This window comes from Coregonus lavaretus (assembly GCF_964263955.1).
Source record: "Coregonus lavaretus genome assembly, chromosome: 22".
NCBI lineage: Eukaryota > Metazoa > Chordata > Actinopteri > Salmoniformes > Salmonidae > Coregonus > Coregonus lavaretus.
The window spans coordinates 35,951,615-35,979,365 of NC_140009.1; the positions used below are offsets into that span (position 1 = coordinate 35,951,615).

At 43.3% G+C, this 27,751-nt stretch overlaps 1 protein-coding gene across 1 annotated transcript; it reads left to right on the top strand.

Moving 5' to 3' along the window:
• Positions 1-640: 640 nt before the first annotated feature.
• On the top strand, positions 641-19,589 carry LOC311150396 (voltage-dependent L-type calcium channel subunit beta-4-like; the record flags this gene model as incomplete). Its single annotated transcript, XM_084187860.1, has 13 exons — positions 641-679; positions 5,779-5,898; positions 6,647-6,769; positions 7,079-7,200; positions 9,058-9,107; positions 9,487-9,506; positions 9,940-10,020; positions 17,792-17,850; positions 18,011-18,111; positions 18,383-18,534; positions 18,881-18,976; positions 19,164-19,334; positions 19,560-19,589. The coding sequence occupies 13 exons, from the start codon at positions 641-643 to the stop codon at positions 19,587-19,589; spliced, it is 1,164 nt and encodes a 387-aa protein (XP_084043986.1).
• Positions 19,590-27,751: the final 8,162 nt, after the last annotated feature.

Genomic DNA, 27,751 nt, shown 5'->3' on the forward strand with positions numbered 1-27,751 from the left:
AGTGGGAATACGTGTAATGTAAAGGGAGGGGTTCTAAATACAGTTACAACCAGGAGAAGAGAAATATAGTCTCCTTCCTGCAGAGGACAGGGATGTATCTTACCTGGCAGGAGAAATTAGGTCTGTGTGTTCTACAGACTAGAGAGAAGTTGAGAAGGGGTACACTACAGTACAGTGGATAAGCAGGGTCATGGTAACTGGAGGGGGGTGTAGAAGAAGAAGAATTGAGAAAAGAGGAAAGAAAGAAACAAGGTCTTCTTGCATTAAGGAGCAACAAAGAAGGAACCGACCCGAGAGAGAGACTAGAGCAGAACCGACCCGACCAGTGAGAGGGCGTATGCGGCACACAAAGCACAAGTACTGCAGTTAGGGCATACATTTTGTATAGGAAATGGCTGTTGAGGAATTCAGCCCAGCCAAGGCAGGCAGGCAGGCAGTGCACTAATGTCAGAATGGAGCACTTAGGCCGAGCCTCTCTCTCTGCCTGTAACTAACGACGGGCTTGGAGGCTGGGGGGCTGGGGGAGAGAGAGGGGGAGGGGGCTGAGGAGGGGAGGGTGGTGAGGGGCTGGGGAGAAAAGGAGGGGAGGGGTCTGCATGTGTGAGATGGAGAGGAAGAGAGAGCAGGCAGCAGTAGAAGCATGTCCGACTCGAGCGCTACAGGACTCATCGGTAATAAGGTATTGTGTTGCTCTCTGTTGCTTTCTCTCTTTCTCTCTCTCTCTCTCTCTCTCGCTCTCTCTCTCTCTGTCTGTCTTTCCGTCTGCTCTCCGTTTCCACAATCGGGTACCTCTCTTCTAATCTAATGCTCTAATGCTCTTCTCCTCATCACTCTCCTCCTATCTCTCCTCTCCTCTGGTACCGCTCCCTCTCTCCTCTCTTCCGTGCTCTACCCCGCCTCATGTTTTCAACGTGCTCTACCTACCTCAGCAGAAAGCCTGTTCTTGTTCACTCACTCCGTCAGCATAACCCCCTCTCTTCCTCTCCTTTTCCCCTTCCTTCTTGGACATACAGGAACATTTTGTCTTTCCATCTCACCTCTCTGGACTTTGCCTGCTCCACTTTATACTTTGCATGCTGCTGTTGCTATCTTGTTTGAGATATTTTTGCTAAATACTGAGTTTGGAAACTATAAAAGGGTATCAGTTCAGTTAAAAGATATAGAATAGTACAAGTATGGCATGTCATAAGATATTTGATATATACATTTTCAAACTAAAACGTGTTATCTCAATCAACAAAAACGTGGGTTTAGAAAAACAGAATCTGAGTGACTGAATGGAAATAGGCCATGAGTATGTCTGAACTGTTATTGGGGGGAAAGTGGTGTTGTTATAATCTATACTGAGAGAGGCTGGCTCAACTCACTGACTGACTGACTGCTATGTGTGGGGTGCCACCTCCTGGACAGACTATGTTATTGCTACTGCATGTTGCTACCTCATGTATTATTCGCTTTGGCCAAAAGAGTTGTTGCTGTCAGAGAAGAATAAGTTAAATGTGTGTGTCTGTGTGAGGGTGGTAACTACTGTCGGCTTGATGTTGAGACACCAAGGTTCTGAAAACACTGTAGCACAGTCTACCCCTGCACATTGACTCGGTACTGGTACCTCTTGTATATAGCCAAGTTATTGTTACTTATTGTGTCTTTTTTTCTTGTGTTATTATTTTTCTATTATTTCTCTTTTTTTCTCTCTGCATTATTGGGAAGGGCCAGTAAGTTAGAACTTCACTGATAAGCTAAACCTGTTGTTTACGAAGCATGTGACAAATTTGATTTGATTTGATTTATGTGAGTGTTTTACTGCTACTACCCAACGCCTGGGCTGTTATGGTAGAGCACGCGCTCTCTCTCTCTCTCTCTCTCTCTCTCTCTCTCTCTCTCTCTCTCTCTCTCTCTCTTCCTCTTTCTCTCACTTTCGCTCTCTCTACAACACCACATAGAGACTGTGTGTTACAGCCACACCAACTGAATGTCATCCCCTTCTAGGATCCTGTGTCTCTCCTAGTATCACATGACTGTATTGATCTGATCTCATTGTTGTGTGGTTGGCAGTGAGGTCTTAGGGTGATCTTTTAAAGCCCTGGTATGAGATATGGTGGATGTTGCAGTGATTGTTGTTATAGGCTCATGTTTCTTCGGAGGAGGAGAAGAAGAGGAGTTAAAGGTGTTGTCTCTTGCTTACAACAATGTGTCTGCACTAGAGGTACAGTAGTCTTCAGAACAACACGCTGGCTCAAGTTTTGGAAATGATCTCATTCAACTAGTGTCTGACAATAAGGAGTTCTTGGCAAAAGTGAACAACAGGTTTTGTACTGCTCACATTCACAGACCAGAGAAGTGGAAATTGGAATATTCTAAGACAGACATATTCTGAGATTGTAATATTCTATACTCTAGCTATGATGTCGGACTGTGAGACCAGGACAGTGTCAGAGAGAGAGGGCCTTCATATCCATAGTCTATCCCTCTCTCGCTCTACCCCTCTCCCCTCCTTTCCCTCCTCTCCGATCCTCTTTCCTCTCTACTCCTCTCTCCTCCCCTCTCTCACACTCACACTCACTCTACTCTGAGGAAGCACTGGGTGGAACTTGACAGAATCTGTCCGGTGTTCCAACTTTCTGCTACTGTAAAGAGAGCAGTGGCGTGTATTCATGGATGCCAAGGGAAGCCAGGCCTCCCCCAAAAATTTACAAAAAATAAAATGTAAAAAAATAAAATAATGAATTAATTAGTCTCTCTGTGTTTTTATAATTTTCCTTCAATTCGCAAGAGGCTGAATGTATCTCACAGAAGAAATCATCAGAGCGAGTGAAACAGCGCCCCTCTGTCTCTCAATGTGTAGGCCATCTATCTGATTCTGTCTGATCCAAATGAGTATTAAATTGTTGCCGCCCGTAGCCAATCAACGTTGAGCTAAACTGAGCGAGCTCAACTGTGAATGGTTCTGTCGCACCAAAAAAAAGTGTCCAGGGAAGCCAGCTTGGATTTGGCTTCACTCCTATCAAATCCCATTGATAAGATACATCATTGACAGAAAAACTTGAATCTCGTTGTGTTGTTGTCCTCGGGTGGCTAGCTAGTCAGCTAGCAAAAATTGGCCCTTCCCCAGTGATTTTACCCACACACCGCTACTGAAAGAGAGAGACAGTAGTCTACAGTCAAAAAATAATTGATACATGAGTGGTGATTGATTGTGTAGAAGTAGAGCTGATCTCAAAGTACTGTGTAGTATTATATTGATTACATTCTTCTTTGCTCCCAGAGCCATATCTCTATCTAGGGCTCTGTGTGTAGGGCCGGATTACCGATTACACACAGGGCCCCCAACCAAAATATGTATAAAATATTTATATTTTTATATTTTTGGGGGGTTGGGGGCCCCCTGGAGGTCGGGCCCCCCAGATAGCATATGAACATGTTGGTTGGGGTCTCCCTAGAGGTCGGGCCCTCCCAGGTAGCATATACACACATCATAAGCCATGGAAAAATATGTAGAATTGCAGAAAATTTGCTTTAGAACTGCAAAAACGTATCTCAGCCTCGTGGCGAAATGTATAGAATAGCAGAAAAATGTGCTTTAAAACTGCAAAATGTTCTCACAGCCTCATGGCAAAATGTGTAGAATTGCAGGAAATTAGCTCTAAATCAGCACATTTTTCTCTCAGCCTCATGGCAAGATGTGTCAAATAACATGAGATTAGCTATAAAACTGCAGGAGGTTAGCTGTTTTCCTTTTTTGGGGTGGGGGGCCCCCTGGAGGTAGGTGCCCTGGGGCACCAGATGTGGTAGTCCGGCTCTGTCTGTATGCTCCTTTTCCACAAAAATGGATACTGTTACTGGAATAGTGTGAAGTCAAGCGTGTGTTTGCTGTGTTTTCTTCATACATATCCATGTATCTTCAATGGGAATTCATAATTCATTAACTAAGCCTATGGTATGATGCATAGACTGAGGGCATTACACCTGCATGCAGAAAGACATCTAATGTGAAACACATGCAACCATTTACTGTATTAGTCACTCCCATCCACAGCACTACTAATCATTATTATAACGCATTATAAAGGCTCATAAATGCTTATAACAAGTTATAAAGCATTAGTATAGATGATATGTTAAAACAATATATTTTTGTATTAGTCTCATCCGCAGCATTACTAACCAAACTGAACTAGAGTATTTCTTGTTAATTCTGCTTTGTTTCTTCCTGTGGTCTAAGTATCTTTAGATGCCAGCCCCTTCGGCACGCTTTGATATTTTAATGATATCCACACTGTGCTCTGGATCGCTGAATCCAGCCTTGTGCCCAAATGATTTTGGGACGAGGGGATGGGGAGAGAAGGGAGGAGACAGGTGAAAAAAGAGAAAAGCTGTTCTCTGTATCGAGCCTGCAGAAATGATTTGGGAGAGGGTAAAGGGAGGGAAGAAGGAAGAGGGAGGGGTGGAGAAAAAAGAGAGAGACAGGTGATAAAAGAGAAGGCTGCCTGCTGCTGTGCCATTGTTATTGAGCTATATTTGGAGCTATATTTGGCAGTGGTGTGTGGGTGTGTATGTGTATCAGTCTGGCATGTGAGGAGTCTTCCTCTGGTGTGTGTGGGCCAGCTGGGACTGAAAGGAGACGGGGATTGGAAACCGGTGACGGTGAGTATACAACATGTTGGGTTTAGGACTGACTGAGGAGGGGGAGTATTTTTACCCATGACAGGATTGTCTGACAGTGAGCTGATACGATGAGGCAATTAGTGTCTTCTACTGTAGATGGGATGCACTTCCTTTTACCAGGTTTCTTTCCGAAAGTGTTGAGATATTTTAATAACTTGATACATACCCTGGTTATGCTGTTCATGTCTTCAAAGTTATGGCTTTGATTGTGTGGTGACTTACTTTTGGGGGCGATATGAACTTGATAATACTGTTTAGTTTAGAAGATACAGTATGTTCAGAATAGTGTGTACTCCTTTGCGGCAAAATGTGGTTGCAGCATCTGTTGCAGCACAATCTACGGTAGACTTACTGTACATGCTACAAGGTTTCCCTTGATTCAGTTCAGTAACTAAACATTGGAACACTACCATATGTACTGCATGTTGTTGCAGTGCTCGCCTCACACACATGCTCCCCAGAGAGGACTGCTTTGGAAAGCACTAGCAGGAACTGAACAGGAACTGGAACTGCCAGTCCCAGCTAGGCAGGTCACATGAGTCCAGGGCCAGGGCCAGGGCTAGGCCAGACAGGTACCTGCAGTAGGTAAAGAGACAGAACGCGCTCATCTCAGGTACTGGAGAAGGGAGTCCACATAAAGCCATCTGATGTGAATTAATGGGTGACACAGAGAGCTTGGATTTGAATGATAGAAACGTTGTCAGTCATACAGTCGAAGTAAGTGTTTTTAGATCAAGTATCACGCTATTTTGACTTATATTCTCTTGGTCGATGATTTGAAAATTGCTATTTACGGGAAATGGGTCCTGTGTGGTGTGGTGTTTCTAACCTCCCTGTAGGCTGATTCTTTCGTTCTTCTTCTGTAAGTGTTATATGGAGGCCAATTAAATGGTGGTCCGATTTTATTTTGATGTCCATAATATATAACTATGGAGATAGTCAACTGGATGTCACTTTATATCTGATTCGGCCATTGTTCACAAAAAACTCTCTCTCTCTCTCTCTCTCTCTCTCTCTCTCTCTCTCTCTCTCTCTCTCTCTCTCTCTCTCTCTCTCTCTCTCTCTCTCTCTCTCTCTCTCTCTCTCTCTCTCTCTCTCTCTCCCTCACTCTAGGGTTCAGCCGATTCCTACACTAGTAGACCCTCGAATTCCGACGTGTCCCTGGAGGACGACCCCGAGGCGTCTCGGCTTGAAGCCGAGCGCCAGGCCCAACTGCAGCTGGAGAGAGCCAAGGTAGGCAACCTCTCCTCCACCCGCTAGTCATAGAGCCAAGGTAGGCAACCTCTCCTCCACACGCTAGTCATAGAGCCAAGGTAGGCAACCTCTCCTCCACCCGCTAGTCAGAGAGCCAAGGTAGGCAACCTCTCCTCCACCCGCTAGTCATAGAGCCAAGGTAGGCAACCTCTCCTCCACCCGCTAGTCAGAGAGCCAAGGTAGGCAACCTCTCCTCCACCCGCTAGTCATAGAGCCAAGGTAAGCAACCTCTCCTCCACCCGCTAGTCATAGAGCCAAGGTAGGCAATCTCTCCTCCACCCGCTAGTCATTGAGCCAAGGTAGGCAACCTCTCCTCCACCCGCTAGTCATTGAGCCAAGGTAGGCAACCTCTCCTCCACCCGCTAGTCATAGAGCCAAGGTAGGCAACCTCTCCTCCACCCGCTAGTCAGAGAGCCAAGGTTAGTAGAGTTAGTAAGCAGAGTCAGGAGTTTAGTTAGTGAATTAGCTTGAAGCCAAACGTCAGGCCCAACTGCAGATGGAGAGAGCTAAGGTGAATTACCCTTCTTCAAGCTCTCTTCTCCCCTGCAACTATTCCTCTGATGTGTTCTCAATGTGTTCTCAAGCAACTTAAAATAAGGGTTAAATATAAAAAATTAAGCAGTTATTCAGATCCAGAGAGCCAAGGAGAGATCCCCATAGGATGGAATACTGTCAGGTCACAGCATCCTTTCGTAAACACTTTTGTGTCTCTCTCTGTCCTCCCCAGTCGAAACCGGTAGCATTTGCAGTGAAGACCAATGTGAGTTACTGTGGGGCTCTAGATGGGGACTGTCCAGTCCAAGGTGCTGCTATCAACTTTGAAACCAAAGACTTTCTACATATAAAAGAGGTGAGTGGAGTTCCGTATGCATCATCCTCAACAATCCCTGTCACTATATCACTATCACGTCATCCATCCATTATCTCCACTCTAATTACATTTATTTTCATAGTTGTTACAGTTATCTTAACCAGTAGCTATTGTAACCTAGTCCTTACACATTGACAACATGTAAGACCATAACTACGACAGGTATCTCTTTCTCTTCAGTTACTAAGACATTAGCCACATGAACCCCTGCTGCCATATTGTTGGAACAGCATTGACAGCCGTTTCATTTTGACTTGACTGATGTCCATTTTGTCTCTTTGTCTGCAGAAATACAGCAATGACTGGTGGATCGGTCGGCTGGTGAAGGAGGGGGCGGACATCACATTCATCCCCAGCCCGGTGAAACTGGAGGCCATGCGGATCAAACAGGAACAAAAACAGGCACAGAGGTCAGGGTTCATCCTCTCTCATACAGTGCATTCGGAAAGTATTCAGACCCCTTGACTTTTTCCACATTTTGTTACATTACAACCTTATTCTAAAATAGATTAAATTGTTTTTCCCCCTCATCAACCTAGAAACAATACCCCATAATGACAAAGCAAAAAATATAAAAAACAGAAATATCACATTTGCATAAGTATTCAGACCCTTTACTCAGTACTTTGTTGAAGAACCTTTGGCAGCGATTACAGCATCGAGTCTTCTTGGGTATGACACTACAAGCTTGGCACACCTGTATTTGGGGAGTTTCTCCCATTCTTCTCTGCAGATCCTCTCAAGCTCTGTCAGGTTGGATGGGGAGCGTCGCTGCACAGCTATTTACAGGTCTCTCCAGAGATGTTTGATCGGGTTCAAGTCTGGGCTCTGGCTGGCCCACTCAAGGACATTCAGAGACTTGTCCCGAAGCCACTCCTGCGTTGTCTTGGCTGTGTGCTTAGGGTCGTTGTCCTGTTGGAAGGGGAACCTTTGCCCCAGTCTGAGGTCCTGAGCACTCTGGAGCAGGTTTTCATCAAGGATCTCTCTGTACTTTGCTCTGTTCATCTTTCCCTCGATCCTGACTAGTCTCCCAGTCCCTGCAGCTGAAAAACATCCCCACAGCATGATGCTGCCACCACCAAGCTTCACCATGGGGATGGTGCCAGGTTTCCTCCAGACGTGACGCTTGGCATTCAGGCCAAAGAGTTCAATCTTGGTTTCATCAGACCAGAGGATCTTGTTTCTCATGGTCTAAGAGTCCTTTAGGTGCCTTTTGGCAAACTCCAAGCGGGCTGTCATGTACATTTTACTGAGGAGTGGCTTCCGCCTGGCTTCCGTCTGGCCACCTGATTGGTGGAGTGCTGCAGAGATGGATGTCCTTCTTGAGCTCTGTCAGAGTGACCATCGGGTTCTTGGTCACCTCCCTGACCAAGTCCCTTCTCCCCAATTGCTCAGTTTGGCCGGGCGGCCAGCTCTAGGAAGAGTCTTGGTGGTTCCAAACGTCTTCCATTTAAGAATGATGGAGGTCACTGTGTTCTTGAGGATCTTCAATGCTGCAGAATGTTTTTTGGTACCCTTCCCCAGATCTGTGCCTTGACACAATTTTGCTCTGACATGCACTGTCAACTGTGGGACCTTATATAGACAGGTGTGTGGCTTTCCAAATCATGTCCAATCAATATAATTTACCACAGGTGGACTCCAATCAATGGAAACAGGATGCACCTGAGCTCAATTTCGAGTCTCATAGCAAACGGTCTGAATACTTATGTAAATAAGGTATTTCAGTTTTTTTAAATACATTTGCAAAAAGTTCTAAAAACCTGTTTTCGCTTTGTCATTATGGGGTTTGTGTGTAGATTGATGAGGATTTTAAAAAACTATTTTAGAATAAGGCTGTAACGTAACAAAATGTGGAAAAGGGGAAGGGGTCTGAATACCTTCCGAATGCATCCCCTTGCTACATCCAAAGTCTCTTTCTCAGTAGTCTTTCCTTGATTCCTTGTGTCCTCTTCTCCTACCCTCTCCATGCCTCCTCCTCAAAACATCAGCAAATGTCCTTGAATGTCAGCGGGAAGCACAGTTGGTAGCTCAGTTGGTAGAGCATGGTGATTGCAATGCCAGGATAGTGGGTTCAATTCATGGGACTACCCTTAGGTAAAATGAATGCACGCATGATGTAAGTCGCTTTGGCTAAAAGCGTCTGCTAAATGGCATATATTTATTATATTATGTTAAGCAAGGAGAGGATTCAAGGAAAGATAACACTGCTTGTATAGTCCTTGAATCCTCATCTTGTTCTCATGCACCATGTTGTTGTCCTATAGGAAAGCAGCGAACACATCGTCCGGCTGGAGGTCAACACCACCATCTGCAGGTGAGTGACTGCTGTGGGTGATTGACCTCCCGCTTCTTTCTCATACCAGATTTATGTAAAGTGATGCCAAAGAAAAATGTCCATCATGGATGGACAATAAAATCCTATACTATTCTTTGTAGCAAAGCCTGTTTATTCGTTAGAATCAACCATGTGCAGTATCCAGAGTTGAGGCCGTCTCCATTTGAATTAAGTCAATTTAGGAAGGATGCTGAAATTCAGATTCCAATCCTGATAGTGTTGCTGCTTTTTACTGGATGAATGGGGCTTAAAGGGAGCCGCAGGATATCCTATTTTCAGACACTATACCATCTGCTCTCCATAAATAGACATGCGTATTAGCTTTCATGCTAAATCTGTTTTCTCTTGTTTTTACAAGCCAAACAGAAGCAAAAGCAGGTATGTTGGTAATGCAGGTTATTCTACTGTGTGTCAGATCTAGTAATAACAATGGTACCCCCTTTATATAGCCTCCTTATTGTTATTCTATTGTGTCACTTTTTTTTTGCTACTGTTATTTAAAAAATGTACTTTAGTTTATTTAGTAAATCTTTTCTTAACTCTTTATTTTTCTTAAAACTGCATTGTTGGTTAAGGGCTTGTTAGTAAGCAGTTCACGGTATTCGGCACATGACAATTGTTGTATTCGGCACGTGACCATTTTTTTTTTTTGATTGATGTGTAAAATACTCTACTCCACTGTCTTTTGTTCTTATTTGATTACACGTTGGTAGATGCTAGTCTCAATGACTGGGGGGTTAAAACTCAGGGCTCTAGTATGCTCTTTAAAGTATATGTTGTTCCAAGCCCAGTGTATGTGTCTCCTGTTTAGACAGAGCATCTCCCACCCTATGATGTTGTTCCCTCCATGAGGCCGGTTGTATTGGTGGGGCCCTCCCTGAAAGGCTATGAGGTGAGAAGCTGGTCGATACACACGCACGCAAGTACGCATGCACGCACACACGCATACACACCCGCACAGAGACGCAAAAGTATGCATGCACACGCACACAGACAGAGACACACATGCACATACACACACACAAACTTCCCATCCATTAGCCCATTAGGCCAACCCCATAAACGTATTATGATCAAATTACACTACATTATGATATAGTAACATTATGAATCATGTGCTGCCCACTCACAATCACATAGAAAATCACCAAGTAGCCTATGTGTTATTGTCAGGACTTCCTTCGAAGCTGCCTCCTCTCCTTGTTCGGGCAGGCTTCGGTGTTTGTCATCACCGGCCTTCTAGCCACTGCCGCTCCTCATCTCATCATTCCATTTGTTTTGTCTTGTTTTTACACACACCTGGTTCATATCCCCTCATCAGTACCTGTATAAGTATTCCCTCTGCCCCCCATGTCTTTGTGTGGGTAGGGTTCGGGTGAACTTGTGGAGTTGCGTCGTGTTGTCAAAAATAATTTGCTCGGCGAGGAGAATTTGCAAGGTGCTGAGGGGGAACTGCCAAATGGGAGAGCCTCGTAAATGGCGTCCCTTGAGAAAGCAAGAAACAGATGTGTATCAGGAGAAGTGCAGTATTATCATAAGGAGACGTATACTTGGATGACGGAGGAGGAATGGAGGGAAAAAGAGAGGCAGAGGAGGTCTAAGAGAGAGAGGGAGGAAGAGGGTGAGCTTGAGTCAGTAAAAAATGGTGGAAAAAAGGGACAAGGTTTGTTAAAGAAGAATGGTAGAAAATGTAAGCAAAGTGAGCTGAAGACAGGAGGAGAAATGGAAGTGAATGAGGGTGAAGTATCGGAGCCCGAGGCTTGCACAGAGGGTCAAGATAAAGATGAGTCTGTAACAGTAGGAGTGAAGTTGTTAGAAAAAGTGGACCCTTGCCTTTTGGCTGATCCATTTGTGGTTTCAGGATGGGTGAAAAAAGCGTTGGGTATAGTGGAATCGGTGAGGGTAACCAGAAGTGGTCTAGTGATAATTGTTTGTGTTTCTGTTGGTCAGAGGGAGAAGGCGCTCAGAGTTAAACAAATGGGGGAAATAATTGTGAATTGTTTCGCTCTCAAGAAAAGGGCACCATTGAAAGGAATGATTACTGGGGTAGCAGTAAATGTAAAAGTTGACCAACTGAAGGGGAAGATTCCCGGTGTTTGTGATGCTCGTCATTTGGTGCGACGCAAACAGGGTGGCGAGAGTGGGGAAACAGAAGAGTCATTGTCTGTTCTTTTGAGTTTTGAAGTTGAGTCTTTGCCTGACAAAGTGAAGTTAGGATATATAAGTTATCCTGTACGAGCTTATGTGCCGAATACATTACGATGTTACAGGTGTCAAACTTATGGGCATGTGGCAGCAGTGTGTAGGAGGGAGGTTCCAAGGTGTGAGAAGTGTGTAGAAGGGCATGAGACAAGGAATATGTTGCATTGGGGAAAGTAGTGGTATGTGCTAATTGTAGGGGTGCCCATGGGGCTGGGGATCAGAAATGTCCCGTGCGAGAGACGCAGGTTGAGGTTTCCAGGGTAAGAGTAGTGAAGAAGTTGTCATATGCTGAGGCAGTGAAGAAAGTAGAGGAAGATCGGTCAAGAGGGAAGAGTGGTGAGAGTAGTAGATATGTACCAGTACAGAGGGATAGGCCAACAAGTGATATATGTTTCAGTAAGATTGGATTTTTAGCATTTATAGCAATGGTTATTCATTGTACTGCAGGGATGGAACGTAAGTCGAAGAAAATTGAGGTTGTGGTGGCAGCTGAAGAGAGGTATTTGGGTGTGCGAGACTTGACATCAGAAGGTTACAGGGAGTGTTAAGTGGTGATGTCCCATCATTTCAGTTGTACTCAGTTTAGTAGGTGGCGGTAATGCAATAAATTGGATGCCAACCGCCGTTAAACCTCATCGAAGAAGAAGAAGAAGCTGTCTTTGTGTGTGATTGTTTATTGTGGAGGTGACGATAGCTCGGTGGAGCTTTATATATTTGTATTGCCGGGATATTTTACCTGTGCTTTGTTTTCTCCAGTGCGCCGTTATACCACACTGTAGTGTTTTACGCATTTGCTGCGTACTCGCTGTATTTGCCGAATAAACCATTTTATTCTGTGATTACCCCCTCCTGCGCCTGACTCCGTCCAAATCACCCGCTACACTTATACTGTACATGCCCAATACAGAATACAAAATATGATGTGTAGGCTGTGTAAGGGATATAATGCATGTTATTTGACTGTAATGATACTGCATGTTATTTGACTGTAATGAGCTTGACTTAGTTTGAGTGAGTCTGCTTATTGTGAGTCTGCTCAACAATAAGGCATATCATTAGATTAAATCTCTCTCTGCTTTAACATTTTCACTCTGCCTCTCTCTGCCTCTCTGCCACCCTCTCTCTCTCATGTGTGACTAGCGGCGGCTGAGAGCTGTTTGTTTTGTGTGTCTGTGAAATATTTAATGCATTTCTCTTGTGATGTGCTTTGGGGATGCTCCGGAGAGCATACGTCAGCCATTTCTCTCTCCCTCTCTCTCTCTCTCATCTCTCCTCTCTCTCTCTCTCCTCTCTCTCTCTCTCTCTCTCTCTCTCTCTCATCTCATCTCTCTCTCTCTCTCTCTCTCTCTCTGCCTCTCTCTCTCTCCCTCTTTCCTTCTCTCCCTCCCTCTCTACTCTCTCTCTATCCCCTCTCTCTCTCCCTCTCTTTCACTCTCTCCCTCTCCGAGACAGCAGGGAAGTTGCAGCAGTATGAGTTCTTGGTTTTATCCCCTATTTCAGAAGACATATATTTTATTTTTATAGACTGCCTCGCCACACACACACACACACACACACACACACACACACACACACACACACACACTCACACACTCCACACAGGCTGGGCTAGGCAAAGGTTTCTCTCTCTGTCTCCTGGCAGAGATGATCGCTTTCTAAGCCCCACTGCCACAGTCAGACTAACACGTCTTCAGTGAGATGAAAGAAAGGAACAGTCAGACCCATGTTGTCTACGTCCTATAGTTACACAAACAGACCACACACATAGTTCTGTCCTTATTAGAGAGAGAGAGAGAGAGAGAGAGAGAGAGAGAGAGAGAGAGAGAGAGAGAGAGAGAGAAGAGAGAGAGAGAGAGAGAGAGAGAGAGAGAGAGAGAGAGAGAGAAGAGAGAGAGAGAGAGAGAGGAGAGAGAGAGAGAGAGAGAGAGAGAGAGAGAGAGAGAGAGAGAGAGAGAGGAGAGAGAGAGAGAGAGAGAGAGAGAGAGAGAGAGAGAGAGAGAGAGAGAGAGAATCAGATATAAAGTGACATCCAGTTGACCATCTCCATAGTTATTTATTATGGACATCAAAATAAAATCGGACCACCATTTAATTGGCCTTATATAACGCTTACAGAATTTCCACATGGACGGGGATATTGGAAATGTAATCAAAGCCTATGGATGACAATTTGTTCTTAACTAAGACAAAATCATTAATAATTGACTTTTTTCTACACAACATAGGTACAGCAGATCCCCTTATTGTATGGGACACTTTTACATGTACTTTAGAGGCCATTTAAATACAATACTCATCATTAAACAAAAGCAGTTTAGGTCAAAAGAGATTAGACTAATAATGGAAATAGAGGAACCTGGAATTAAAATTGATTTTTGGGGGGTTTGTATCATTTGATTTACACAACATGCCTACCACTGAAGATGCAAAATATATTTTGTTGTGAAACAAACAAGACTAAGACAAAAAAACTAAAACTTGAGCGTGCATAACTATTCACCTCCCCCAAAGTCAATAATTTGTAGAGCCACCTTTTGCAGCAATTATAGCTGCAAGTCTCTTGGGGTATGTCTCTATAAGGTTGGCACATCTAGCCACTGGGATTTTTGCCCATTCTTCAAGGCAAAACTGCTCCAGCTCTTTAAAGTTGGATGGGTTCCGCTGGTATACAGCAATCTTTAAGTCATACCACAGATTCTCAATTGGATTGAGGTCTGGCTTTGACTAGGCCATTCCAAGACATTTAAATGTTTCCCCTTAAACCACTCGAGTGTTGCTTTAGCAGCATGCTTATGGTCATTGTCCTGCTGGAAGGTGAACCTCCGTCCCAGTCTCAAATCTCTGGAAGACTGAAACAGTTTTCCCTCAAGAATTTCCCTGTATTTAGTGCCATCCATGATTCCTTCAATTCTGACCAGTTTCCCAGTCCCTGCCGATGAAAAACATCCCCACAGCATGATGCTGCCACCACCATGCTTCACCATGCTTCACTGGTGTTCTCGGGGTGATGAGAGGTGTTGGGTTTGTGCCAGACATAGCGTTTTCCTTGATGGCCAAAAAGCTCAATTTTTGACTTATCTGGCCAGAGTACCTTCTTCCATATGTTTTGGGAGTCTCCCACATGCCTTTTGGCAAACACCGAACGTGTTTGCTTATTTTTTTCTTTAAGCAATGGCTATTTCCTGGCCACTCTTCCGTAAAGCCCAGCTCTGTGGAGTGTAAGGCTTAAAGTGGTCCTATGGACAGATACTCCAATCTCCGCTGTGGAGCTTTGCAGCTCCTTATCTTTGGTCTCTTTGTTGCCTCTCTGATTAATGCCCTCCTTGCCTGGTCTGTGAGTTTTGGTGGGCGGCCCTCTCATGGCAGGTTTGTTGTGGTGCCATATTCTTTCCATTTTTTGAATAATGGATTTAATGGTGCTCCGTGGGATGTTCAAAGTTTCCAACCCTGATCTGTACTTCTCCACAACTTTGTCCCTGACCTGTTTGGAGAGCTCCTTGGTCTTCATGGTGCCGCTTGCTTGGTGGTGCCCCTTGCTTAGTGGTGTTGCAGACTATGGGGCCTTTCAGAACAGGTGTATATATACTGAGATCATGTGACAGATCATGTGACACTTAGATTTCACACAGGTGGACTTTATTTAACTAATTATGTGACTTCTGAAGGTAATTGGTTGCACCAGATCTTATTCAGGGGCTTCATAGCAAAGGGGTGAATACATATGCACACACCACTTTTCCGTTATTTATTTTTATCCATTTCAATTACAGGTTGTAATGCAACATAATAGGAAAAATGCCAAAGGGGATTAATACTTTAGCAAGGCACTGTAGGGGAGAGTAAACAGAAGATAGCCCTATTTGGTAAAAGACCAAGTCCATATTATGGCAATAACAGCTCAAATAAGAAAAGACAAATGACAGTCCATAAATACTTTAAGATATGAAGGTCAGTCAATACGGAACATTTCAAGAACTTTGAACGTTTCTTCAAGTGCAGTCGCAAAAACCATCAAGCGCTATGATGAAACTGGCTCTCATGAGGACCACCACAGGAATGGAAGACCCAGAGTTACCTCTGCTGCAGAGGATAAGATCATTAGAGTTACCAGCCTCAGAAATTGCAGCCCAAATAAATGCTTCACAGAGTTCAAGTAACAGACACATCTCAACATCAACTGTTCAGAGAGGACAGTGTGAATCAGGCCTTCGTGGTCGAATTGCTGCAAAGAAACCACCACTAAAGGACAAATAAGAAGAAGAGACTTGCTTGGGCCAAGAAACACGAGCAATGGACATTAGACCGGTGGAAATGTGTCCTTTGGTCTGGAGTCCAAATTTGAGATTTTTGGTTCCAACCACCGTGTCTTTGTGAGACACGTGTGGGTGAACGGACGATCTCCGCATGTGTATTTCCCACCGTAAAGCATGGAGGAGCAGGTGTGATGGTGTGGGGGTGCTTTGCTGGTGACACTGTCAGTGATTTATTTAGAATTCAAGGCACACTGAACCAGCATGGCTACCACGGCATTCTACAGCGATCCGCCATCCCATCTGGTTTGGGCTTAGTGGGACTATCATTTGTTTTTCAACAGGACAATGACCCAACACACCTCCAGGCTGTGTAAGGGCTATTTGACCAAGAAGGAGAGTGATGGAGTGCTGCATCAGATGACCTGGCCTCCATAATCCCCCGATCTCAACCAAATTGAGATGGTTTGGGATGAGTCAGACCGCAGAGTGAAGGAAAAGCTGCCAACAAGTGCTCAGCATATGTGGGAACTCCTTCAAGACTGTTGGAAAAGCATTCCAGGTGAAGCTGGTTGAGAGAATGCCAAGAGTGTGCAAAGCTGTCATCAAGGCAAAGGGTGGCTATTTTAAGAATCTCAAATATAAAATATATGTTGATTTGTTTAACAGTTTTTTTTTACTACATGATTCCATATGTGTTATTTCATAGTTTTGATGTCTTTACTATTATTCTACAATGTAGAAAATAGTCAAAATAAAGAAAAACCATTGGATGAGTAGGTGTGTCCAAACATTTAACTGGTACTGTGTATATGGGGCACACAACAATCTCAGCTCTGTAGATTTTGCTGCGAAGAGACATATTCACTAGATCATTTATTCTGGTATTGCCCCTATGTAGCTTGTTTCTGGTCACAGGTTTAGGAATGGTTAAAAAAACACAACATTTACATAAAATTAACCTTACAAAAAGCAGTTTTAGGCGATTTTGAAAGCCATATTCAATCAATCTCCCGAGTGGCGCAGCGGTCTAAGGCACTGCATCTCAGTGCTTGAGGCGTCACTACAGACCCCCTGGTTCGATTCCAGGCTGTATCACAAACGGCCGTGATTGGGAGTCCCATAGGGCGGCGCACAATTGGCCCAGCGTCGTCCGGGTTTGGCCGGTGTAGGCCGTCATTGTAAATAAGAATTTGTTCTTAACTGACTTGCCTAGTTAAATAAAGGTCAAAAATAATAATAAAATAGAAAAAAGGGAACAAAATAAACAAAAACAAAATATTAAGGACAGAAATATCAATAATATAATAATACTCGTCGGAAAGGTTTTCATCTTTAGCTCACAATCTGTGGATACTATGCAATTAGAAAGGTTCAAAATTAATGTAAAACATCACAGCACAATTGACAAATATATGGCACATGGAAACCAAACGAGGGTGGTCTATGGTGATAGGTGGGATGGGCTGAGAGTGGCTGAGGGGTGGGATTAAAGAGTTTATGTTCGGTAATGTATTATTGTTATGTGATTGCTGTATTTAAAAGTACCGTGTATGTAAAATGAATGTATACTGTATGTAGCAGAAAAGCTGTTAAAACGTTTTATTTAAATATGTGTGGCGGATGGGTTAATAAAAGAACACATCCAGTTGACCAATCATATGGTTCACTGCAGCTCTGCAGTCAGTGGGGGGTGGTAAGTGCGTTGGTGTGGTCAGGAGGGTGATGTGTTCAGGAAGTGTCCATGCACTCAGCATTTGAAGGCCTGTAGACCAGTGTCTGTGATGTCACCGATAACGTGCTCTGGAAGACTATGTGTAGGAAGCTTCTGTCCAGGGAGCGTGTTGTGGCGACTGGTAGTTTTGACTAGATAGTATACAGTTTATGTCAGAATTGACCAGAATTGACTTTTCATGGCAGGTTAGGAGAACTTACGCAGCAGGTTAGGATAATTAACGTGGCAGGTTAGGATAATTTGGAAAGGGGTGGGGGGGGGGTACTAAGCTGACATATGGAATTGTTTTAAGATGGTCATAGCATGGATCATTTAGCTATTTGATTTTGAATGTTAGCTAAATTGTCAGAGGCGCTCTTGTATTGTGCGCTAACAGGACGTCCATTCTAAAACCTCAATGACTCTGGCCATGACCATTCAGGGTTCAGTGCGCTCTACGTTCCTAACCAATTATCATCCTCGCCTCTGTCTCCCAGGTAACGGACATGATGCAGAAGGCCCTGTTTGACTTCCTGAAACACAGGTTTGATGGGAGGTGGGTACAGCCAGAACCACTACGGAATAAGTTGTCAAATTGTTTTGTGAAAATCCTTGGTGATTTTGAATGCAGTGTATCTGCTTGTGTGGCTGGAATTGTATTCTTAAATAGTCAAATTAAATAGAATCTATCCATTTACATGTATCAATATTTTCAGAATCTCTATCACGCGGGTGACTGCTGATCTGTCATTGGCTAAAAGGTCTGTACTGAACAAGAAGGCCATCATGGAAAGGTCCAATGCACGCTCCAGTCTAGGTGAGTAGAGGAGGACATGTCCTGCATCCCTCATCAGCTTTAATTAGTGAAATTCTGGAGCTTTCAAATGTTCATCTTCATTTTGGGTCTGGAATAACCCTCAGTCAGTCCTGAGTACATCGTTTAGACAGTTGTGTTGATGGTTGGACCGACATCACTCAGGACCGATATTACACTTTCTCTTCTCTCTTCTCTGTACTTACTGTGCCTTCTGTTGTTCTGTTGGTCTGTCCTACCTGACTGTAATTCTCTCTGTGTGTTGGGGTGGTAGCTGAGGTCCAGAGTGAGATTGAGAGGATCTTTGAGCTGGCTAAGACCCTGCAGCTTGTAGTTCTGGATGCAGACACCATCAACCACCCAACACAGCTCCTCAAAACATCCCTGGCTCCTATCATCGTTTATGTTAAGGTGTCCTCTCCAAAGGTAAGGACTGATCCACTACCAGCACACTGTCAGTCAGTTAGTCAGCAAGACAGCCAGTCAGCCAGTCTGCCAGCCAGCCAGCTAGTCAGCTAGCCAGTCAGCCAGTCTGCCAGCCAGCCAGCTAGTCAGCTAGCCAGTCAGCCAGTCTGCCAGACAGTCAGTCAGCCAGTTAGCCAGCCAGCCAGCCAGCCAGCCAGCTAGTCAGCTAGTCAGTCAACCAGTCTGCCAGACAGTCAGTCAGCCAGTTAGCCAGCCAGCCAGCTAGTCAGCCAGCCAGCTAGATAGCCTGACAGTCTGCCAGCCAGTCAGCCAGCCAGTCAGTTAATCATTTTTTCCCTTCTCCCAGGTTCTTCAGAGGCTCATCAAATCTCGAGGGAAATCTCAAAGTAAACACCTCAATGTACAGATGATGGCAGGAGACAAACTAGCACAGTGTCCACCCGTATGTAATGAAAATAATACTTATATATTTATTTCCATTGTACAACAATCACAAAGTGTACGTTACTCTGTCTATCCACTCTAATGGAATACGTACACTCACCAGTTAGGGGTGTTAGTAGTATTCCCTTGACGTTTACCGTTTAGATATAGTGTTAATTTGAGTTGCCATCTATCTCATCTCTCAGGAGATGTTTGATGTGATCCTGGATGAAAACCAGCTGGAGGATGCATGTGAACACCTGGCAGAGTACCTGGACATCTACTGGCGTGCCACTCACCTGCCCTGCTCCACCCCCCTCAACCCCCTATTGGACCAGAGCGTGGTCACCCCGCCCTCTGCTAACTCCAGCCAACAGGTGAGCTCCTCTCGGCATGGTGTGTGATGACCAATAGGTTCCATGCATGTCTTTTTTGCAATTGTGCTGTGCATCTTATTAATGCGGTTCCTGAGATGCTCAATTGTGCAGCGCGACTGTAAAAACAATATGACTTTGAATGCCGCCAAATAATCTGGCCCTGGATCTGTGGTCATTCTGCTGCTTGCTATTCTCTCATTCATCCTTGTCTTTCTGTGTTTTCAGTTCTCAGAGACTCAAGAGTTAATAGAATGATCACTACCTAGCTACCACAGACACGGACCTGGGTGAGTAGGACCCTCCAGTCACTAACCCTCCCTACACTCTTCGAAAAAAAGCTGCTATCTTCAACCTAAAAGGGTTCTTCGGCTGTCCCCATAGGATAACCCTTTGAATAACCCTTTTTGGTTCCAGGTAGAACTCTTTTGGGTTCCATGTAGAACCCTTTCCACAGAGGGTTCTACATGGAATCCAAAAGGGTTCTACCTGGAACCAAAAAGTGTTATACTTGGAACCAAAAATGGTTCTCCTATGGAGACAGCCGAAGAACCCTTTTGGAACCTTTTTTTCAAAGAGTGTACAATTTTCTTTATTCTATTCTACTCTATTTTATTCTGTTTTATTCTATAAGGAGCAGCCACTGCTGTGGTTCAGAGGTAAGGGGTCAGAAGTCCGAGGTCACCGGGGTGTCACGGGGGGACCAGGGGTCGGCAGCTTTCCTTCCTTCTGGATAGGCACCATCTCCACAGGCCTGCCCCTCTCTATCCTGGAGAGGTGGAAGGAGGATGATGACAGAGGGACAGGGCAGCTTGCATCTAAGAGAGACAGCGGAGAAGGAGTTTGAGGAGCAGTAAGAGGAGCATGACAAGGAGGAAGAAGAAGAGGAGAACACCCCCCCGATAAAGACGGACCCCCACCTCCACGCTGCCCCCTGCTGGAGAGTCCTCCCAGAGGCTCCTGACTGCTCCCACAGCCACATGATGCTTCTCAGGGCCACGCACTGCAACAGCACGCAACGGGAACACAAACCAGCACAGCGACCAGACCAAACCCAGACCAAACCCTCTCACCCCTTACATCCCCAAAACTCACTCTTCGCCCCGAGCCTAACCCTCCCCGCTATTAGCACTCAAAACAACTTAGCGATACAACCCAAACAGTTATGTACAACCCAAACTTTTACCACTGAACCAGCCCATGTGTTTCCGCTAAGGGCAGGCCTTTCCAGACACAGATGGGTTGGTCCAGCTCTGGTCTGGTCTTAGACAGTTCACAAGCTGAAACAACAAGTGTAATCTAATGCTTAATAATGCTTAGACTGTTGCATAGCGTGGCATACGTCTCTCCCAAAATCACTGTCCAATCTGAATTTATGAATGTGCGTACAGTACAGTACAGTAGCCCCCCACAATCAACAACTACTCTCTTTAAAGCTCTAAGGTTTCTTAAGCTTTCTAAAGATGTACTGAGGAACATGGCAATGAAAGACACTGACATATCTCCCATATTGCAGACCATTTCTGTATGTCTTCCGCCACCGCAAATGTCTGTGAGTCGCGATTTAAAGATTTGACCAAATGATTTGCTGTAATTAGGGCACACTGGGCAGTAGCAGAGTGCACCACTGTGTTCAGACGTGTTCAGGAACCTGGTCAGTACCGTATGTAATGACCTTACCGTTCTCCTTCTTTATTGCTTGCTTTCTCTTGCTTGATAGCTTGTTTTTTTCCTGGCCTGTTTTGTATTGTGTTCCCGTAACAGACTGGTATTTGTAGGCCTTATATAGTGACACAGAGGAATAAAGCATGCATGAATCAAAGCACATCAAAGCACATTATCAAAGCACAGACTTGCACATTGCCATCTACAACTCTTGTGTATCTTTATCATGTTTCAACAGAATGTATCAACAGAAGGTCAGAGTAGCTTGTCATTAAATCCACCAATCAGATCGCAGGCAGGGACCCAGATAGGAGGAGTCAGACCACACACAGGTTTGCTTGTTATTTTTATTTATTTTTATGACCAAAAACATCATCAGTACTTGAGGAGATACATTAACCATTTGTAAATTCCAAACATTTAGTCAACACAGAAAAACCCTCTCCAAAACCAATTCCAGTTTCTCCTGAATGTATTCTTGCATGCCTTATCACTGTACAGTCCACATTATAGGACTTTACTGTACCTTTCCTCCCACTGTTCAACTTGTCAGGATCCAACCTGCTCTGTCTCCTCAGACACTACATATATATATATATATATATATATATATATATATATATATATATATATATATATATATATATATATATATATATAAGCAGTTGATTAGCACTTCTGATAACAAGTTCCGTTTATGTTCTGATAACAAGTTCAGTTTAAGTTCTGATAAAAAAAAGTTAAGTTAAAGTCCCAGTGCTTCAATGATGACTAGCCTATAAAGCCTATGCTTCCACAATAATTCAGTTCTCATGAATTATGACGTAAATCTACCTATTCACCTATTCCACTGTTATCAAAACTTGTCCATAACACTTCCTGTTTTTCTTTTGTTGGGAGCGAGGGACCTCTAGTGTTGGGCTTGTGTCATGACACCTGAAGTGACATGTTACTGAATGTCATCCAATGTAAAACCATCGCCAAATGTCAACTCATGTATCTGAATAAAAGAGGTCTATTCACTAGTGATAGCGCTCTGCTTGAGGACAAGGATAATGATGATATGTTACCAATATGTAGATCAAAAACTATTTTTATAAGCTTCCAACCCTTACAGGAGCTACATGTAAATGTTTCACATTGTAGTAATGCATACCTGAAGCTTTCCCGAGCAAACAAGACCTTAAAGCACAGAGCAGGGTGCATCTCACTATAGAAAAACACTCACATGCCATTAATTGATAATTATTGCTATAGCATTACAAAACTGTATATGAATTACATGAATTACTACCACAGTTATTTAATCAAATGTATGTGCATGACATATCATATTTAGTAGAAGGACATATTTATTTTACAAGTAGAAGGGCTTTGCAGGATCATAGTCAGTCACTCAAGCTTTTCACATCTCATTCTGAAGAGAAAATGAACTGATGACTTGGTTAGCCAATTAATTACATGATGTATGCACTGTATCATCACTTACTTGTATTGTATAATTCATATTCATTCTCAGTTCTTCCTCAGTAATAACAAGGTGCACGAAATCTATAAATATTGACAGAAAATCATCTGGAAAATGTACTGTAGGTCTACTTGATCATGTCTTCAAAGTCTCATAAGCATGTATTTATACATAAATTGTGTATTTTCTCCCTTATTAGTATGAAACGTGGAATGTGTCCAAAATGGCACCCTTTTCCCTATATAGTGCACTACTTTTGGCCCTGGTCAAATGTAGTACAGTATATAGGGAATAAGATGCCGTTTCGGATGCAATCACAGTAATTATTTGGAAACATTTTGAGTTGCTTCTATTGATTGGCCCCTAACCTAACATGTTGCAATTTTGAGAGATTGTTGAAGGCTGGATTATACTTGGTCTAAGGATATGTCTGTAGACCACTAGATGGCAACCTCAGACAGTCAGTCGTTAGACCTACTGTAAAGCAACCCTGAGACTTGAGAACTACAAAACATACACACCAACCAAGCACAATTTCATCACTGAAACACAACAATCAGAATCAATCCCACTTGGAGATATTACATTTTTCTTGCAGGTAATTTATATAATAAAATACAAGTGAAATTGATGGATATCCAAAGCATATTTTTTCTCTCACAATTATCATTTTCTGTTGTTTTACTTTTTAGAAATACCTAAATTCTGTATGCAATACAAAGTCTACTTGCATTGACAAGACAGTAGCTGAGACTATCAAGACTCCTCTTCGGTTTAAGACGGGGTACAAATTGCACTATATTCATGTCTGCTTTATATTTATAATGCAATAAATGCACTAAATGTAACTCTGCTGTACCCACCACCTCCAACACTGAGTATGAAGTCATGTCTTCAGAAAAGTCAACAAATGAAATGTCCTACCTCTGTACCTTATTATGTACTGAATGCATCTGTTTGCAATAGCACATTATAAAAAATAAGAAACTAAATAAATATTTATTGATGTTTACAATTGGTCTGGTTATTTTATTTCTGAAAAGAACAAGTATTGAACAGTAGTTGCAAACAACAACCGTGTGCTACCAGCAGGTGGCGGTGTTGACCTAGTAAGTATGACTAGGCTAATACATTTGGCTAGGATTGAATGTAACATTCTGTAGCTGCAGCAGATTTCTTGCTCTCTCTCTTTCTCTCACTCTCTCGCTCGCTCTCTCTCTCTCTGCCATCCTCTCTCTAGTTGTATGCCTGATGGTACGGCAACAGCACCGTCCGCAACCGCAGGGCTCTCCAGAGGGTGGTGAGATCTGCCCAACGCATCACCGGGGGCACACCAGTGCCTGCCCTCCAGGACATCTACAGCACCCGGTGTCACAGGAAGGCCAAGAAGATCATCAAGGACCTCAGCCACCTGAGCCACGGCCTGTTCACCCCACTATCATCCAGAAGGTGAGGTCAGTACAGGTGCATCCAAGCTGGGACCGAGAGACTGAAAAACAGATATCTCAAGGCCATCAGACTGTTAAATAACCATCGCTAGCTGGCCTCCAACCAATAATATGCCATTTAGCAGACACTTTTATCCAAAGCGACTTACAGTCGTGTGTGCATACATTTTTACGTATGGGTGGTCCCAGGGATCGAACCCACTACCCTGGCGTTACAAGCGCCATGCTCTACCAATTGAGCTACAGAGGACCACAAGTTCGGTACCCTGACCTGAACTTAGTCACTGTCACTAGCCGGCTACCACCTGGTTACTCAACCCTGCACCTTAGAGGCTGCTGCCCTAAGGTGAATAATAGACAAAGAACACTGGTCACTTTAATAATGGAACACTTGTCACTTTAATAATGTTTACATACTGTTTTACCCATTTCATATGTATATACTGTATTGCAGTCAAGGCCATGCTATTCAGCTATTGCTGTACATATACTATTCTATCCACGTATTCTTCAGATATACTATCCACATACTGTCCATAATGTCTATTAATCACAAATGTGGACACACCTACTCTTTCAAGGCTTTTCTTTATTTTTAGTATTTTCTACATTGTAGAATAATAGTGAAGACATCAAAACGATGAAATAACACATATGGAATCATGTAGTAACCAAAAAAGTGTTAAACAAATCAAAATATATTTTATATGTGAGATTCTTCAAATAGCCATCCTTTGCCTTGATGACAGCTTTGCACACTCTTGGCATTCTCTCAACCAGCTTCATGAGCTAGTCACCTGGAATGTATTTCAATTAAAAGGTGTGCCTTCTTAAAAGTTAATTTGTGGAATTTCTTTCCTTCTTAATGTGTTTGTGCCAATCAGTTGTGTTGTGACAAGGTAGGGGGGGTATACAGAATATAGCCCTATTTGGTAAAAGACCAAGTCCATATTATGGCAATAACAGCTCAAATAAGCAAAGAGAAACAACAGTCCATCATTACTTTAAGACATGAAGGTCAGTCAATACGGAACATTTCAAGAACTTTGAAAGTTTCTTCAAGTGCAGTCGCAAAAACCATCAAGCGCTATGATGAAACTGGCTCTCATGAGGACCACAACAGGAATGGAAGACCCAGAGTTACCTCTGCTGCAGAGGATAAGTTCATTAGAGTTACCAGCCTCAGAAATTGCAGCACAAATAAATGCTTCACAGAGTTCAAGTAACAGACACATCTCAACATCAACTGTTCAGAGGGGACTGTGTGAATCAGGCCTTAGACATTAAACCGGTGGAAATGTGTCCTTTGGTCTGGAGATATCCGGTTCCAACCGCCGTGTCTTTGTAAAACGCTGTGTGAGTGAACGGATTATCTCCGCATGTGTAGTTCCCACCGTAAAGCATGGAGGAGGAGGTGTTATGGTGTGAGGGTGCTTTGCTGGTGACACTGTCTGATTTCTTTAGAATTCAAGGCACACTTAACCAGCATGGCTACCACAGTATTCTACAGCGATACGCCATCCCATCTGGTTTGGGCTTAGTGGGACTATAATTTGTTTTTCAACAGGACAATGACCCAACACACCTCCAGGCTGTGTAAGGGCTATTTGACCAAGAAGGAGAGGGATGAAGTGCTGCATCAGATGACCTGGCCTCCACAATCCCCTGACCTCAACCCAATTGAGATGGTTTGGGATGAGTCGAACGGCAGAGTGAAGGAAAAGCAGCCAACAAGTGCTCTGCATATGTGGGAACTCCTTCAAGACTGCTGGAAAAGCATTCCAGGTTAAGCTGGTTGAGAGAATGCCAAGTGTGTAAAGCTGTCATCAAGGCAATGGGTGGCTATTTGAAGAATCTCAAATATAACATATTTTGATTTGTTTAACACTTTTTTGTTTACTACATGATTCCATATGTGTTATTTCATAGTTTTGATGTCTTCACTATTATTCTACAATGTAAAAAATACATTATTTTACTTTTAGATTTGTGTGTATTGTTATGTATTGTTAGATATTACTGCACTGTTGGAGCTAGGAACACAAGCATTTTGCTACATACGCAATAACATCTGCTAAATATGTGTATGCGACCAATAACATTTGATTTGATATGATTTGATGCTGTGGTACATGTATCCATAGAGATGAATGTATCTCTATGCATGTCTCTCCCTGTCTTGTGCTGTGCTGTGCTGTGCTGTATGCCAGGCTTTGGTCAGGGAGGTCCATCTCTCTCTCTTGTCTCTCTCTCCATCTGATACTGTGGCCACGTTCTCTCCCTGTCTCTCCGTCTGTATCCTGTATGCCAGCCAGCAGGGTAAAGGGTTTGGTCAGGGAGGTCCAGCTGGCCCTCAATAACAGGGCTATGTGACGTCAGAGAGATTTAGAAATGTACGTTAATTCAGTGTCTTTGGCTTAGTAAGGGTTGTCAGTGGCAGTGGTTATGTGACCTGCTGGCAGTGGGACTGGGATAGATTACTGTTGCGTCCCAAATGGCACCCTATCCTCTACATATTGCATTGCTTTTCACCCTGATCAAATGTTGTGCACTGTATAGGGAATAGGTGGCAATTTGGGACTGGAACATACAGTACTTAGAGAGAGAGAGAGAGAGATCCCTTTCATACACAGACCAAAATCCCACTAATTTACCATACCTGCTTTTTTTATACCAGCCTTTTTGTATATCTGAAAGGGGTAGTGGGTGAAAAACATGGCAAATTAAAAGCCATCTAAAGACCTACTCACTACACAGACCCTGTAACCAAAATACAGGAATCGAGTCTGTGTGAATGATTCTCTGCTTTTTTGCAGGTAAATTCATTAACACTTCCATTGTTTAACACCTCCCAAATGTTTAATGCAAACAGCCCCCATTGTTTAACAACACCCCCCACCCTTCCAATTTGCCAGTTATCCCCTGATATGTGTAAAAGGGGTATGTATACCTGCACATAAGCAGTAAATAAGGGGCTATTTGAAGGGTGATAGAAATATTTACAGGTAATATACCACATCTTCTGTCTGAAATGGGTAAAAGAGACACTGGTGGAGCTCTCCCGCCCTCCCTTATCGAAAGGCTCATTTCTACTTTCTCTATTTCTACCATCTGTCGTCGTTTTTCTTCCTTGGGCATCATGGCACCATCTCTCTCTGACAGAGTTATTGAACATCAGTACACTCCTTCACTCACTCATCACTCACTGGGACAGGCAGGCAAACCACTTAGAAGAATAGAAGAAGAATACTTCAATACTCTTCCTGAATAGACTCAGATTTCCTCATGCATAGGCTACTTTATGAATATGAAGATGGTCACTTAGTTGCATATTTGTGTCGAAAACATCAATCACTGTGAATTTCTTGAATTTAATGAATTTCATATCTGCAGGAGGACTCTAGATCTATCATACAGCTAGATCTATCATACAACTTTCATGTGGGTCCCTCAGATGATCAAAACCTTCTGAGGGTGTGTATCCCTTTCCTGCAGTCAATGACCAAAAGCGCCCTCTTTGGCCTCATGGGTGGAATGTTATTAATATTTTTCATAATTCTATAATTAATAAAAACTTTTTTTTGTGATGAAAATTTTGTGTTTCTATGTCAAACAGTTTTGTTATATTTTAGTCTTCTGTGATGAATATAAAGTGTAATATTGGGATGCAAACAAAAAATGTAATACATTTCAACTCTATATCTGACATGGTACAGGTGTTTTCTATTTTTTAAGCCCACAACCGTGTGTGAGGTGTATACTTTTGTTTCAAAGTAGATTTGTTTAAGACTACCAAGAATCACTCCGTGTGACCCTGATTTAGCCCATTGCAATAAAAA